Here is a 16798-nt window from a genome sequence, read left to right as displayed (position 1 = left end):
CAAGGTGGGCAGGATTAGAGTTTTGTGTGTGTGTGTGTGTGTGTGTGTGTGTGTGTGTGTACCAGAGTTGAACCCAGGGCCTTTGAGCTGAGTTACATTGCAGCCTTTCATCTCTTTCTTTTCTTTTTTTTCTTGCCCTTCTCTCTCTCTCTCTCTCTCTCTCTCTCTCTCTCTCTCTCGCTGTCTGTCTCTCTGTGTCTCTTTTTGAGACAGGGTCTTGCCAAGTAGCTAAGTCACCCAGGTTGAGCTCAAATTTATAATCCTCCTCCCAGAGTACTGGCATTACAAATGTACACCACCATGGCCAACTTTGGGCTGGAGCCTTTTAGTTGTCTGAGGGTTGAGGGCCAGGGAAGTGAGGGTGCGACTCACCGCAGACAGACCCCAGGCAGCAGGGGTCCTCAGTGGGCAGGAACAGGACCACCTCCCCAAAGCGCAGGCAGCTCTCAAGCCGGGGCCCCGGGCAGTCCAGATCCACTGGGATGATGGTGTCTGGGGCCTGGCACTGCTGCTGGCAGCAGCCGCTGAGAGAGCTGTTCCAGGTCTCGCCCACGGCCCTAGGCACGCCCATGCTGTCGGTGCAGGCTGCAGTGGGAGCGTGTTGGTGCTCAGGGAACCGAGAGCGGGGGCGGAATCGGACTGGCCCAGGCTAGACCCTCCCTGGGACATGGATCACCCACCCCAGCATGGACCCGGAAGGACCCACAGGGGCACCAGCTGTGGGCCGCAGGCTGCAAGGAGACCCCAGGTGAGGCCCACCCTGGAGGGTCCACGGGGAGGGAGGGGCCTACCGCACTTTTCCTCGGGGATGCAGAGTGCAGCGTGACGCCGGTGCAGGACGGTGCCCTCGGCACAGACGCAGCCCTCGCCCAGCACCTGGCACTGCTCCGGGTCCAGCGGGCCCAGCATCCCATCCTGGCACGAGTCGGCGGGCTCGCAGGCTGCCACACATGCCTGGTAGGTGGACTCACTGGAGCACAGGAAGGCTGCAGGGACAGAGGGCGGAGGCCTGGCTCAGACCCCAGAGGGCTCCCCCGCCAGGGCCATGGGAGCAGGAAGGGTGGGAAGGGCGCTCAGTCTCAGCCTGCGCTCAGCAGGAACGCATCAGCCAGCGGGCCACACGTCCATCTGCTTGCTCCTCACCAGGATCAGCGAAGTACAGCCCACAGCCCAAATTCCACCTGTGCTGTCTTTGCAAAGTGTTTCAGTGGAACACAGCCAGGCTCATTCTTTTGTGTACTGCCTGTGGCTGGTTTTGTCCTACAAGAGTGGAGTAAAGTCTTTGTGACAGAGATAATGCAGCCCACGAAGGCCCAAGTAGTGACCACCCAGAAAAAGGTTGCCAATCTCGGGCTCTAGATCAGTGTTTTCAAACTCTGTGACTACAGGCAGCAGATGTGACATGGAGGCCAGCGCACATAGCTTGCAGAACAGGGGACCAACCTCAGGCCTGACTGTAAAGGAATCACCCGGGAGCTTGTAAACCCCGCCTCAGGACCCCGACCCCCACGGGCCGTCTTACACTGACCCGGGCCAAGGTTTGAACTTTCGCTGTCCCTGTGTGACTCAAAAGGGTAGCTGAGATTGAAAATTGTTAACACACTGAAACAAAAAAAAGTATTTTTCATGAAATCATGCTTAATCCTCCTACATGCCATAAGTACTAGTACTTTATATTCCATTGTATTTTTAAATGGTTGTGCTCCCCCTCCCAGTTGATCCATACCCCCTGTGTTAGGTTCCACAGTTTGAAAAATCAGTAATTGGCGTGTGTTTTGTTTTCCCTCTTTTAGAGGTCACATGTTATGGGTGTCATCGTCCCATGAGCTGTCCCCAGTCTTTCTGGATGTGTTGATGTTTAGAAATCCGACTGCTTTAGCGCAGGCCACCCCTGTTTACCCCAGTACCTAGCAGGGGCGAGAAGGAGGTAGATCTCATTTTCATCCTCAAGGAAGGAGGACAGACCAAGAAAAGGACAAAAATGAGCAAAAGTAAAGATAAGAAAACTAGGGGCCAGAGATATAGTTCAGTGGCACAAGTGCCTGCCTGGCAAGCGCAAGGTGCTTCGTTTGATTCCCGGTATCAAAAAAACAAAAAACTAACATTTACTGGACAATAACTCTGTGGATTATCATCTTTAAGACAGCTCTAGGAGGGAGGTATCATTACTGTCCTCATTTTATGGGGTAGGAACTCAAATACAAGAAATAAAACAAAATTTTTAGTTACATTTATTAATTTATTAATGTAAATTATTAAATAGCCTCCTCATAAAAGACACTATTTTTATAATATAAAAACTAAATATGAATGTATTAATATAAATCAATGAGTGAGTGATTAAACTTGAGAAAGCATAGACTAAATTTGGGTCTGGGAGCTTCTTCACATCCTCACGGGGACCAGGAATAACAGTCCCATTGGAGGAGGACGCCCACAGGCCTCTACTCACGGCAGTAGTCAGAGCGGCGCCACTCGATGCACACGTGGAATTTGTGGCACATGGCGACATACACGGTCAGTGCCACGCAGGGCTGCTGCACGTACTTGGTGTCCCGGATCCACAGCTCACAGAATGACTCCGGGGAGACCTGGGCACACACAGCAGGCAGTGCTACCTACCCCGTACCCCAAATCCCAGCCCAGCTCCTCCCAGCCCTGCCCAGGGGGAACAGCGAGCCTCTGCAGGTGGACTTTGCCCTCCCCAGTCCTGGAGGTGACCCCACGTGGGGCCCAGGTAGCACATACAAAGCGGTGGCAGGCGCTGAAGGTGCGGTTGGACACCATGCGGAGGCAGGGTGAGCAGTCGGCCGTGGCACAGCTGTCTGGGCGGAAACGAGCCTGGCCCACTGAGGTCAAGGAGCTGGGCACCTGCCAGCTGTCCAGAAAGGGAGCGGGGTCCTCAGCCACACCCACCACAGAGCCGTCCTTTAGGGTGAGGTCGTTGGCTACATCTCCATCACAGACACCTGAAAGGAGCATTATTATCCCAGCAGCCACAAAACCACCAGCACTCCCAGTCCTCCGCTTCCTTGGACGGGGTTACTATTATCCCCACTTTGGAGGTGAGGGCGGTGAGGCACAGAGAAGCTGTTCACAAGGGAAGAAATCTTTGTCACTAAGGAAATAAATGGCAAACTATTTAGGGGTAAAAGGATACAATATCTCGAACTTACTTGTACACATGCATATGCATGTACGTGCACAGAGAGAGAGAGGAGCAAACGGGGCAAAATGTGGACAATTGATAAATCTGGGTAAAAGCAGTGGAAATCCTTTGTACCACGTTTTCAACTGTGAAGCCTGGCATATCAAAATAAAAAGTTACCCCTAAAAAATCTGATTTAGCAGAGATTGCCAGTTAATATAACACCTATTTCTTCTTCCTCCTATAGTCAGTTAGCTTATTTTTCCCAGCCTCCTTTGCAAGTGGTTGAGTCCCCATGGGCAGAATACCCTCAGATCCTCTTGTACCCCTGCCCCCTGGCTAAATACACTCTCTGGATCATGCTACAGTCAGCCACTTAACCTCTCTGGGCCCCCTTTCTTTAGTTCAATGGGGATACTCAGGGCAGCCTCTCAGGGCTGTTGGTGGATGGCCTGGAATAAGAGCTCAGAGTGGGGAAATGCTCTGTGAAGAACCCAGGCACATGCAGACTGGAAGGTGTTTGGAGGGTGTCAGTGAAGCTGACAGACAGTCCTGGCTGCAGTGACAGCTGGCTGAGGCCAGAGTCTAGCACCATCGTCCTGCTAGCAGCTTCAGTCCCAGAACACAAGACATTACCACTCCCCCATACCCAGAAGCTCTGTTGGTTCCACCTCTGACCTGGTAACCTGTCCCAGCACCTCCTGGTCCAGGAAAACCTGTGTCTTATGGCAAACACGGACCAGGGAAACATTCCTCTGCCACCAAATGGGCCTCCCTTACCGCACAGGCCACGGCCCTGGGACTTGCTGGCTTTGCTGGCCTCCACGATCATGAGTCCTGAGCTGTGTAGCCACTGGATCTGGATGTTTGAGGGTGTCCGGATCACATACATGTGGCCTGTGTCCTCAATTTGGAACCCATACCTGCTCACAGGTGGCCGCACAGCCTGTGAGTCCACAATCACCTTGAGGGGAGGGAAGTTCTGTGTGAGCACAGCTTGTCCATTAATCAAGCAATCTGTCCATCCATCCATTCTTTGGCTCATCCATCTGTCCATACATCGTCTGACAAACATCCATAGGCACCTCCTATGTGTCAGGCTCTGTTTCAGGCACATGCATCCAAGATACAGTCCATGGTGTCAGGGAACAATTCTGAAGATATTTTTATGAGCAAATAATCAATAATACAGGAAATGCAACCACAGGAGGCAGGCTGCACCTTGATGTCTGCATAAACATAGACCCTGAGCTCTTGTAATCACTCTCTTCTTTCCTGATTCTGTTCGGTCATTTCTTCTGGTAGATTTTTCCCTCAGTCCTCAGCCTTAAGGTCAGAACCCTTTCTCTGGGGTCTTCTCATCCCTGTGCTAACAATTAAGACAGAATCTATTTGTCCATTTGTAAGGTCCCAATGGACAGTGAGTCTCTTAAGGGTAGAAACTATGTCTGATTCTTTGCCCCAACATCTGCCTTTGGAATGACATAAATTGGAAGTTCAATCAATATTTGTTGAACATTCAACACACCTAATTCTCATGAGCATTTTAAATTCAAAGGTACAATTTTACTATATACTGACAAAGTTAAATCTGCATGTATCATGGATTGTTAGGTTTATGTTATAGAACTGGAAAGAGAAGATTAAGATTATATAATATTTATTATGGCTTAACTGTCTTCCTTCAAGAATACACTGTTCCATTAATCACTTTGCAAATTACCCAGCACACAAACTATTATGTTGGAGTAGAGGGAGCTCCAGCCTAGGAGCCAGAAAACTTTGTGACTTTTGGCAAGTCCTTGGCTCTCAGATAGCCCAAGCCTTCCCACGGTACTGGCAGGGGCTTGGACTCCATGCTCCATGAACACATTCCGTGTTCTGGGAGTGCACGTCCATATCTGAAGCCCAGACAGCCTCACCTGGATCCACGTAAGACAAAAGCCTTGAACTTCTTCGGACCAAGATGGAGTAATAAGAACTGGCTTTACCCTCTTGCCTAAATAACTCAAACCCGACAGAATGCATGAAAAGACATTTAGCTATTGAACAGTTGGTGGTGCAGGAGAGCGATCCCGAAGAAGGTAATAAACGAGGTGAGCCTTATGACTGTTTACTGCTTAGAGATTTTCTAGGCCCCAGTAAGGCAGGGAAGGACACAGGTGGAGGCTAGAGGTTTCCTTGAATCTGAGGTTCACGGGGCCAAGATAATTAGTGTGCAGGGCAGAATACTGAAGAGACAGAGAGGTGTGTGCCGGAGCTTTGCAGAGAGGACCCTTCCACCCACCCAATGACACTGTTCTGATTTTTCAGTTGAATATTAATCAATTTGTACAGGTAAGAAAACTATCTGACACTAGCAGAAATCCACCTGAAAGAAACAGAGAGAAAAAATCCTTACAGCTAACACAGGGCTGGGAATAGCTAGAGCTACCACTACCTAGAAGGGGAAACAAGGCAAAACATAGAATATAAGGTAGGGAATACAGAAAGGTATGCTTCCACATTGATTCCTCAATACGGAAAACAAAGGATAAGCAATAAAATCTCTCTTATAATAAAGGCTACTCTGGCAAGTCTCAAAATGATCAAACAATTCCTAAGTAGCATAACTGTTGTAAAGCCCAAGAATATTTTAAAAACAAAATAAAAGACTATCCAGAAAGGTAAAATTCACAATGTCTAAAATCCAATAAAAAATGTCAGTTACAAAAAGAAACAAGAAAATGCAACTCATGACAAAAGAAGAAAATAAGTCAGAATTGACCAAGAAATGACACCTATGATAGAACTGGTAGACAAGGACTAAAGCACAGTGATCATAACTATTATCTACATGTTCAAGAAAGTAAAGAAAAACATAATTATGTTGAGGTGATATGCCAAAGATATGAAAGAAACTCAAACTTCTACAGATGAAAATACAAGTTCTAAGATGAAAAATTCACTGAGTAGGATTGACATGTTCAGACAATATAGATAAAAAGATCAGTTAACTTGAAGATAGAACAATGGATATTATCTAGAGTGAAGCATAGAAAGAAAAATGCCAAAGAAAATGAAGAATAAAATGTAAGTGGTATCTAGGACAGCAATGACTATCCTAAAATTGGAATTCTAAGAAAAGAAAGGAATTACCAGGCATATCATAACAAAGTTCCTTAACCTGTAAAAATATGAAAATTTTAACAGCAGGGAGAGTGGGCAGTATACATGGAGGAACAAAGGTAAGAATGACAAAAAAATCTCTTATCCAAAATCATCAAGGCAAAAGATAGTGGAATTTCATAACAGCACTATTTATAATAGCCACAATGTGGAAACAATTCCAGTGTGTATTAATGGTAAATGGACAAACAATATACTGTATATATAATATTATTCAGCCATGAAAATGAATGAAATATTGATACATGCTATAGTGCTGCAAAATCTCAAGATCACACATTGCTTGGCTCCATTTCAAAATGTCCAGAATATGCAAATATATAGATAGTATACAGATTTGTGGTTGACAAAGGTTGAAAGGGGAGGTCAAGGGAGAACAACTGCTTAATGCACATGAGGTTTCCTTTTAGAGTGGAAAAATATTTTGAAACTAGATAGACGTGATATTGTGAATGCACTAAATGTCACTTAATTGTATACTCAAAATAATGTTGTTATTTCAATATCACCTCAATTTAAAAAAAAAAAGGGAAGCAAAATTTTTAAAGTACTGAAAAAATGTTAACATAATTCTACACAGGTGAAACATTTTTAACATTAAAATGAGATCAAGACTTTCTCAGACAAACAAAAGTTGAAACAATTTATCACCAGCAGACCTTCACTACCACAGTATTAAAAGAAGTCCTTCAAAAAGAACAAAAATGATATCCAATGGAAATTCAAATCTATACAAAAGAATAAAGAGCACCAGAAATTGTAAATATGTGGATAAATACAAATTTTTCTTGTAAAATCACCTTAGGAGATAACTGGATGGATAGGGGAAAATGCACTGTGAAGCTTATAACAAATGCTGTAAAATGAATGATAGCAATAGCACAAAGACTGCAAAAGAGAAAATGGAAATATACTGTTTAAAAGGCCATATGCTACTTGAGATATGGTATAATATTATTTGAAGCTAGATTGTGACAAGAATTATATACTGTAATTCCTAAAGCAACCACTGAAAGAGAAAAAAAAATTTAAAGCATAGTAATAATCCATCATAAGAGATAAAATAGAATCATCAAAAATAATCCCAAAGGAAAAAAAAAAAAAAAAAAAAAAAGGTATTAAAAAAAGGGCTGGGGATTTAGCTCAGCGGCAAAAGCGCCTGCCCGGCAAGCGCAAGGTCGTGAGTTTGGTTCCCGGTACCGGAGAAAAACCAAAAAAAAAAAAAAAAAAAAAAAAATCCCAAAGGCAGAAAAGAGAGAGAGAAAAGGGGAGGGCAAGGACTAGATGAAATAAATAAAAAACAAATAACAATATAATATACATAAACCTAATCATATTGATGACCTAATTAAATGTAAATGGTCTAAACACCACCAATTAAAAGGCAGAGATTATTAGACTGGATTTTTTTTTTAAAAAAAAAAAAAAGGAAGGAAAGCCTAACTATTCACTTTCTAACAAAAACCCCACTTCAAATAAGCCACAAATAGTTTACAGGTAAAAAGATGAATATACCTAGATATAGACTATATATATATATATATATATATGCTAATACTAATTGAAAGAAAGCTGGAGAAGTTACTACAGACAAATTAAAGTAAAAATCAGAACAAAGACACTGCCAATATTTTTTAACTAGCCATTTCGTAAGGATAAGAGGTCTAACACATCAAAAGGACAAAGCAATTCTAAATGTTCTATGGAATTTCAAAATATATGAATAAAAAACTTATGAAACTTGAAGAGCTAAATCAACAATTGCAACCAAGGGTTCCAATGTCCTCTCTCTCCCTCTGTAATTGATAGAACAGGAAAACAGAAAATAAGGATTTAGAGACTTACCTAAACACTATCTACCAGCTTGACCTGACATTTAGAGAATAACCCCACCACAATACAACAGAAGACAATAAACAACACAAAACAATAAAATAGCATTTACTAAGAAAGGGTATATTCTGGAACATAACACAAATCTTACTAAATTTAAAAGGATCCAGGTTGAACAACTTATATTAACTGAACACAATGGATTTAAATTAACAATCAGTAACAGAAAGTTATCTGGAAAACCACCAAGTATTTGGAGATTAAATAAAACACACAATCCATGGGTCACAAAATCAAAAGGGGTATTTAAAAGAATTTTGAACTGATCAAAAAAACCCCCAACATGTAAGTAATTAAATCAGTACAGATGGATTCAGTCATAGGATACATCTAAATCAGTACTTTCTTAGAGGATGGATTGTAGCAATATGTACTTATACTGGCTAAAGAAGAAAGGTCTGGAATCAGTGACCTGGACATCCACCTTAACAAACTAGAAAAGAGTAAATTAAACCCGAAGGAAGCAGGAGAAAGAATGTAATATAGTCAACAGCAGGCATCAATAAAATGGAGACTATGCAAATAATAAAGAAAATGCACATCCCCCAAACAAATGTAATTATTATTAATCACCAATATAGATAAATAACAAAAAGAAAACCTGTAAGTCCGTTCTTTGAGAAGAACAACCTGACAAACCTCTAGCCGGTTGGTCAAGGAAAGGGGGGGAGGCGTCAATTACTATCAGCGCTATCGGTGCCTCCTCCCAACCGCTGCCGCTTTCACTGTAGTTTTTCTTTCTCCAGAGTGTCACACAAATTGCACCAAAGAGTATATAGCGATGCTCACCATGTTTGGCATGACAGAACTGTTCTCTATTGGGACTGGGAGTTACAGACTACAGGTCTTTGTTAAAACCTATAGAACTGTAGATTAAACAAGAGGCATTTACATATGTAAATGATCTCTGAATTTTTTAATGAAAGATTTAAACACTAAGGAATGAAACTCAGAGAGATTTCTGCTTAAGTGTCCATCTGGTGATAACTGTCTTGAGCCATTTCTGAGAGCTCTGGCGGGATGATGACCTTGTGTTCGGAAATCAGGGCAGATTCCAGAAGGCTGCAGATTTTGGCTTAGAAACTGGGGAAAGTCATGACTGCGGGACAGGAGCAGAAGACGATCTGGCTCTTGCATGCTTGTCGGGAGTAGCAGAGGCAGGCCCTGTGGGGATGGAGCCCCACACTCCGTCCTCTTTGGCTGAGATGATTTAAGTCAAGCTCCTGAAGCTTAAATGCAGGGGCTCCTCAAATCTACAGTTCTCTTCTGGAAAGGGGCCCTAATAATGTGTTCAAAGGGCCACAGATTTTTTCAGTGGCAAAAATGAGACATTTCTAACAGCACTTATTTAAGGCAACTGTCCCTTACCACTCGGACTTTGTTTATATCCCTCTTGGCACTCCTCCTCCTTGGATGTTAGGGTGAGCACAAGCATTCTAACTAAAATAACTTCCAAATACATCTTATTTTGCATTTTTACAAAAGAGAGTCTCCTTCCACCTCTGTCCCCAACCCTGTTTTGAGCACCCCCTCCCCCATCCTGTCCCTCGGAGACCGCTGTCCTGCAGTGCGGCCGCCTGACTGATGCGCTCACCTTCCTGTTGAAGCGGTCAGCGGTGACTTGATGGGCCCGGTGCGTCACATTCAGTATCACCAGACAGAATGGGGGCCAGTTCAGGTGTCCCTGAGGAGAGAGCCCATCCTCATGGCCCCGGGGTCCTGCCCCGAGTGCCCCTCCCCGTGAGCAAGCGCAAGGAGGTGAGCACAGTCACAGGGCTGTGCACGTGGAGCACCTCTGGTCTCCCTGATTTCATGCAAGCCCGGCACGAAAAAAGAAAGAAAAAGCTGCCTCCTTCCATCTGGCTCTCAGGGGCAACCTACTGGGCAATGCCAGGCAGCCAGCACCCATGATCACAGGCATCAGCCTCAGAGTCCCTGTGCCATCCCGGGGAGCCTAGACAGCTGTGAATTGTGCAGGGCCCAGACTAGCCAGGAGGTGGCGCTCTCTGCTCAACTCTTCCCCGTGGTCACCCAGGGAAGCCGCCAGTTGGCCTGCAGCAGGCAGGCTGTGACCAAGCCAGCAAAAGCGAGGGAGGTAAAGGGAGCTGCTGCTGTGAGGGTTTCCACACCTTTCCCCACCTCTGGCACCCCTCAAGACCCAGCTGCCTGCCCGATCTCCCTGCTAAGGCTAGTTACGTGCCCAGGTCCCGGCAGGGTGGGAAGCAAGGGGCAGTCACCAGGTTGGCGCTTTTGCAGTCAAGGGCGTGCACAGTGATCATCTCATCGGGGCTCTGGCTGAGGATGTAGATGGCCTCCTGGAACAGGGCTGCGTGGCTCCCATCGAAGGTCACGAAGCTCAGGTCAGGGAAGATTGAGCACCGGCCTGGGGACAAGGGCGGGTACAGAATAGATGCCTCCGAGGCCAAGACCGCCTAGGAAGATGGCGCAGCTGCCTGGGCCCTTTCTGGGTGATTCAGAGACCCTGGGAGCGAGGGGGTCCCTTGGATAAAGCACCTCACAGACAGCAGAGGGAGCAAGGGTGGGGAATCTGCCAGGCCAGGGCTCACGCGGGGTGAGCGGTCTCAAGGAAGGGGAGGCGGAGGAGCACACAGATCAAGGGTAGAGGTCACGCTGGGGAAAGGGGGTGGTGAAGGGGACACAAAGCCTCCGGCTGACCCATGACTCACAGGCACACTCCCAGAGGGGACAGCAGCGGTCCCCGCCCACCCGCACTGCGAGGCCCAGGACCCCACAGCGGGGGCGGCCAGCACCCTGGGGGCAGTGCTCCGATTGGTTCACACGGATCAGCTGGCCTTCTATGCAGATGTGGCGGACACAGTCCTGCTCCGCGATGGGCTGGGGCACAGAGCAGAGGGACAGGTGAGTGTCTACCCCGAGGGCTGCAGCCCCCACCCTACCCCCAAGTCTGAGGCACCAATGCAAAACCGGTAGGGAGTGGTACCTCCCCCTCCCCCCACTGGGCATGCGGGTGCACATAGCATTAGGCTGGAGACCAAGGGAGATACCCTGAGACCTTTGCACTTTGCATAACCCCCTGGCTGGCACTGAGAGCTCCGAACACAGCATACAGGCACAGTGGCTCACACTCGCAGGCACCCAAGCACAGGCACACACACACACTCACACATGCACACTCCCTATTTCACACGAAAATGTCTCACAACACCATGCACCACACACTCACGAACACACCGACACACAGGGACTCACTTTAACATGTGAACCCAAAGCTAACATCCACACACAGCTTCTGCTCAGGTCCTCAGGCACAACGAGCACCTGTCTTCACAGGCACCTCCTCATCGTCAGGCCCTGGGCATCACATCACCCATCTAATCAGCACCCTGGGCCCAGACGGGCGGGGCAGGGCCTGCTGTGGCTTCAGGGCCCCCGAAGAGCACCAGGAGAGTGGGTCGGGGGGGCACACACTCCACTTCAGTCTCGCAGCCTGGCTGCCGGTTAAGGGACCGGGAACGTGAGCCTGTGGTGTCCAGGGGCCCAGGGGAGGGAAGGCACGGAGGGGAAGTCTACAGACAGGGAACAACCCTGACAGATCACTCACAACACAGGCGGCAGATGCGTTGGCCTCAGTCGTTGCCGAGGTCTCAGCTGAGCCCGCGATGCCGTGGACTGGGGCCGAGCGCCCAGACTGCTCCGTGGTGGCCTCACCCATGGGCACCACTGGCAGCTGCGGTCCAGCTGTGGTTCCTTGGGCCTCCACCAGCTGAGGCAGCAGAACCAGCGAGCTCTCCCAGGAAGCTGTCCTGGCTGAGACATGGCTCAGGGGATGGGACGTGGGCACTGGGGGTCCTGCGCCAGCCCATGGGCCCTTGGCCTCAGTTACCAAGGGAGTAAGAGTGCGGGCCACGGCTGGTGTCAGCCCAGTGGGCCCACCCTCGGCAGAGCCATGGACGGAAGTGGGCAGGGACACGTGCTTGGACAGGATGGCCACTTTCTGCGTGGTGCTCTTTCGTGGGAGAACGGATACCGTACGGGCCGCCCCTGCAGCCACAGCCACAACTCCAGAGGTTGGCAGTGTGGCTCCCAGAAGCTGTCCTGGAGCCGTGCTTGCTGTCTGAGAGGCTGTGTGACTGGGTGGGTGTACCTGGGCCCCCACAGCCGGGGTGACAGGCAGGGCGGGGCTCAGGGTCCGGCCCGGAGGAGTCAGGGCCACTGCCAGAGACGTGACTCGAGGCTGATGTGGAGGGATGGTGACGGAGCCCTTGGGGCCGGGGGTGGCCACCGAGGCAGACGTGCCCGCCTTGGCCAGGGGCAGGCTGGTGTCGGGAGGCAGGCCAGAGAGGAGCTGGGATGGCTGGGTTGACTTCGGGGACAGGAAGGCTGTGGTTCCCAGCGCCCGGGCAACTGTGGACAGGCTGGTGGCAGCTGGGGTCTCTGGGGCCGGAGCTGGAGGCCCAGGGGCTGTGGGGCCGGGCGTGGTGGGGCGGGGCGGGGCAGTGGGGACCAGGCTTGGATGTGGGGATGCTGGCAGGCCCGTGGGCTGGCCGTGCCCAGGTTCGCCCTTCCCTGTGGATGGCACCTCCTCCATGCCCTTGGTGGCAAGGGGGCTGACCGGACCCTCTTCTGCTCCTGTGCTAGCCACAGCTGGGGCGCTGCTGCTCTGGGTCTGGGGGGCCTGGGGGGTCCCTGTCTTGTGCATGGCCTCAGTCACTATAGGTGTCAGCAAAGCTTTGTGGGAGCCCGAGGAGGAGGGCGGCCTGGAAGTCACCCCAGGGGGAGCCACAGGCCTGGAGGAGGGACCTGGTGGCGGGGAGGGCTGCAGGGCTGTCGTCCTAACAGGCAAGGAGCCACGACCTGGAACCGTCACAGCTTTGGTCACGAGCGGGAAGCGTGGTACAGAGGGTGACCGGGAGGAGACTGTGATGTTGGCGCTCCCTGCAGAGGTCACAGTCACCCTGGTTGTCTCCACCGCACCTGATGCCATGCCAGGTGTGGGTGTCTGCATAGCAAGGGGCAGGGATGAGGATTCCCGGAGGCGGGAGGTGGCCGGGAGGCGGGAGGTCACTCCCCTGCTGGCTGGGGCCTCTGTGAAGTGGACAGAGAAGTCAGAAGCAGTGAGCCCCAGGGGCTGCTGCGTGGCAGGCTGGGTGGGACCTGGGGACAGCACTGGCCCCTCGGTGGCTGCCATCAGAGGGTTCAGAGCCTCCGTGAGTGAGGCTGCCGGGCTGAGGGCTGGCCTGAGCGTGGCACTGTCCTGCAGCTGCTTGTCACTAGGGGTGGACAGCACTTGTCCAGGAGGCAGGGTCTCGCTGCCAAGGGTCTCTGGGGGAACCCAAACAGCTGGCTCCACACCTGGGACAGATGGACGAGAGAAGAAGGTTGAGAGGTGGGGTACTGCCGCCCCAGGCCATCTCCCTGGGCAGGACCAAGGTGTGGGGCTGGAGGTGACGGTAGAAGGCAGCTTCCGATGGTCAGGCAGCCAGGAGCCTCTGCCCTGGCTCTGGGCAATCTCAGAGACAGCGGCTCTGCGCCTGCATGCTGCGCTGCCCAGAGCCGGAGACCGGAGCTACGTCTGACCACCTCAGACCCACGCCGGGCCTGTGCCTTCTCCGGGCCTCAGTTTTCTCACTGGAAAGGGGCCAAGTGGGTGGGATGGAACCTCTGCCTGCCCTGAAGTGGTCTCTTCCCTGAGGCCCATGCTGACCCTGCTGCCCAGGAAGCAGAGGCTCTGGGGGCAGGTGCTCAGTGAGACCCTGGGGACCTGGAACCCAAGGGAGAAAGGCAAAGCTCGGTCACTCACAGTCCTCCAAGTAGACGCATCTCTGTGTGACTTCGTCCAGGACCTTGGGGCCGGGGCACACAGGGACACAGCCTTCCACCCTGTGGATGGAGCAGAGAGCGGGTCAGTGGTCTAGAATATGGGGTTGGTCACCCCTTTTCACCTGCATAGAACACAGGTCTCGTCCTTCTTTATGACGTGTGTGCACATGCTTAGCATGTACACTCTCATAGGAACCTCCATAGAGACATGTCATATGTGCACATATTCCCAAATATGTATGCAATGCACTTGTGCACATACCTATCCCCACCTCTGGCCAGGAGGGAGAACACGTGAACAAGACATGCAAAGGCACATGCTTGTGATATGTTCACATGTTGCCACCTAGGTACAAATCACACAGCCTCATGTATACATGAAAGGTATACCCTTCAAGCCTACAACATACCAAAATACTCACACATACATACACACATACATAAATACCATACATCCACATGGCCCCACAAACATCAGTGTGTATGCACTCATGCACACACCCTGCTGCACACATCATCCACATATGTGCAGCTCACACAGACGCATACAGAGAGCTGTACACAGCCATGCATACTTGTACAGAAACACACACACAAGATTCCATGTGTACATCATGCACAAATAGATATATATATCACATGACACACTCGTAGATAAAGGCACAATTAGCCTGGCCCACGTATCCCCATACATATGAGAACTCACACACAGGTGTATCTAAGCACACATGTGTACCTTAGCACATGTTCACACTCATGCCCACACACTACATACAAGCCTGTTCACAAGTGTATGTGTGCAAAGGTGTGCACACATCTTGACTCCACACCCACAGTCCCTCACCCCGCACCTGGGCACATCCTGGCATCTGGCTGCACGTGGGTCCCGGCAGGTTTGGAAGCAGGGGCTGGCACAGGCATCGTAGCGCCATTCACAGACAGGGTAGGCAGCCCCCAAGGGCTTGGCATCTGAAGAGGTGACCCGCCCCAGAGTCTGGACTGAGCGAGACCAGGCACCAGCCTTGAGGAAGGTGCCAGAGCACAGAAGAGCCAGAGCACTCAGCCCCTGCCCTCCCTGCCCAAGAGGAGACCGGAAGAGTGCTGAAGGGGCTGTCTCCATGGTGACAGATTGGCCTGTGGGTCCTAGGGCTGGGTGCTGCAAACCCGGTGTAGGGTCGAGCCTGGGGCGGCTCTGGCGGGTCACTACAGCTGGGCTTTGGGGGTGGATAAAGAGGATACTTGGGCCTCTGATCTCCGTGCAGCTGCCCCCTTGCCTCCCCTCTGGTGCCAGGCTTGCCCTGCATTACCTCCCCTTGCCCTGGCCTGGCAGGGCCACTGGCAACCTCCAGGGAAGAAAGAATTCGTCCCTCAAGGGGTGAGGTGAGGCGCCAGGACTCTTCCCACCTGAGCCCACGGCCCCCCTGGGCATGCGGTCCTTGCTGGGTGAGGGGGCCACCCTCTCCCAGCGCTGCCTCTGTTCCCCAGGTCCCCCCTGAAGGAGCCTCGAGGGCCTGAGTGCACACGAGCACCGTCCTTGCTGCCCCAGTGGCTGGGCTAACGCTAAGATCATGATGGCAGCTGCTCTTAAACACCATGAGGGAACCAAGAGCTGATGTCTGGGGTGCAGCTGCCAGTGTCAGGCCTGGAGCTATGCCCCCAAGGGCCAGTCAAGCTGCACCAGATCCTTGTGAGGCATTTCGTAGGTGGAGCCACAGCATGGAGACATGGAGGCCCCCTCCAAGTGCCAGGACAGGGTGAGCATTTGCGCCCAGGGCTGCAGAGCCTGAGCTCTTTGCGCTGTGCCCCTGTGCCTTCCCGGAGAGGACTCAGGGTGTCCTGTGGTCACAGCTGAGGACGGCTCTGTCCCGGTGGGTGGGCATCACCGGGGACTCACACACAACAGCTGGATGTAAGTGTGGCTCCTCCGGGTTAGGCGGAGATCGGCATTTTGGGGACAGGGGCACGCTGAGCCTTGGCCTTGATGGGAAAGAGCAGGGAGCTGCCCTGTCACTGACCCGGGGGCCAGGCCCCCCATGGGGAATGAGAGAGGCAGCTGGCTGCTCAGCTGGCCCCAGAGAGCGGTCCTTAAGCTCACGGGCAGACATCCCAAGAAACCTGAGCCTCAGGCTCCCCAAGCTGCCACCAGGATCACTTCTCCCTCACTTCCACAAAGGCCACGTATTTTTAGCCCATGTAATTGGCCTGGGACAGTAGGCAGGACCCAGGAAGTTGGCTGGGCCCCAAGCCACACAGCCCGCAGCTTCCTAAGCCACTAACACAGAGGACAGGCCACCTCCGACCCCAGAGTGGCCCCCGGTGGCCTTCTGGTCCCAAGAGCAAGAGGACTCTGTCTCTTGGAGTAACAGGAAGGGAGCAGTGGGGAGAGGGCAGGAAGAGAGGGTGAATGAGCACCTTACCCCAAGGACAAAGGATGGTGGCGGGTGGGCACCTACCCAGAAGGCGGAAGAGTGTGCCCCTGCGAAATGCCTCCGTGTGCTCATACAGCCGCAAGGCCAGCACAGACCCCGACACGTAGAGGAAGAAGCCAGGCTTTGCCAGGGACTCCAGGGCCACCAGGCCCTCCCGCCACGTCCCCCGGTGCAGCGAGAAGGAGGCGTGGTGGTGGAAGCCTTCACCGCCCTGCCACTTAGCCAGCTCCACAGACCCGTTGGCTGTGACGTGCAGGAAGAAGTTGGGTCTGTCCGCTGCCTCCAGGGAAACCACATCTGGGTCTGCACAGAGCAGGTCAGGTCAGCACAGAGAGCATCCAGCCCCAAGAGACTCAGG

The 16798-nt window shown here is 51.2% G+C and overlaps 1 protein-coding gene across 1 annotated transcript in view; it reads right to left on the bottom strand.

The window, feature by feature from the left end:
- Otog (otogelin) overlaps positions 1 to 16798 on the bottom strand; it is an 81202-nt gene that overhangs the window by 10349 nt on the left and 54055 nt on the right. The window contains exons 33-44 of the mRNA XM_005380533.1: positions 16465 to 16743; positions 14863 to 14980; positions 13992 to 14071; positions 11793 to 13543; positions 10897 to 11065; positions 10447 to 10592; positions 9804 to 9893; positions 3929 to 4112; positions 2749 to 2969; positions 2453 to 2591; positions 792 to 986; positions 373 to 585 (exon numbers count right to left, since the gene is read on the bottom strand). Coding sequence (XP_005380590.1) covers positions 373 to 585; positions 792 to 986; positions 2453 to 2591; positions 2749 to 2969; positions 3929 to 4112; positions 9804 to 9893; positions 10447 to 10592; positions 10897 to 11065; positions 11793 to 13543; positions 13992 to 14071; positions 14863 to 14980; positions 16465 to 16743 — 3585 coding nt within the window. The remainder of the gene's footprint in view (positions 1 to 372; positions 586 to 791; positions 987 to 2452; positions 2592 to 2748; positions 2970 to 3928; positions 4113 to 9803; positions 9894 to 10446; positions 10593 to 10896; positions 11066 to 11792; positions 13544 to 13991; positions 14072 to 14862; positions 14981 to 16464; positions 16744 to 16798) is intronic.

This window comes from Chinchilla lanigera, unplaced genomic scaffold (assembly GCF_000276665.1).
Source record: "Chinchilla lanigera isolate Chin_1 unplaced genomic scaffold, ChiLan1.0 scaffold00013, whole genome shotgun sequence".
Taxonomy (NCBI): Eukaryota; Metazoa; Chordata; class Mammalia; order Rodentia; family Chinchillidae; genus Chinchilla; species Chinchilla lanigera.
The sequence above is the reverse complement of the archived record's forward strand: the minus strand, read 5'-3'. Positions and strand labels throughout refer to the sequence as shown.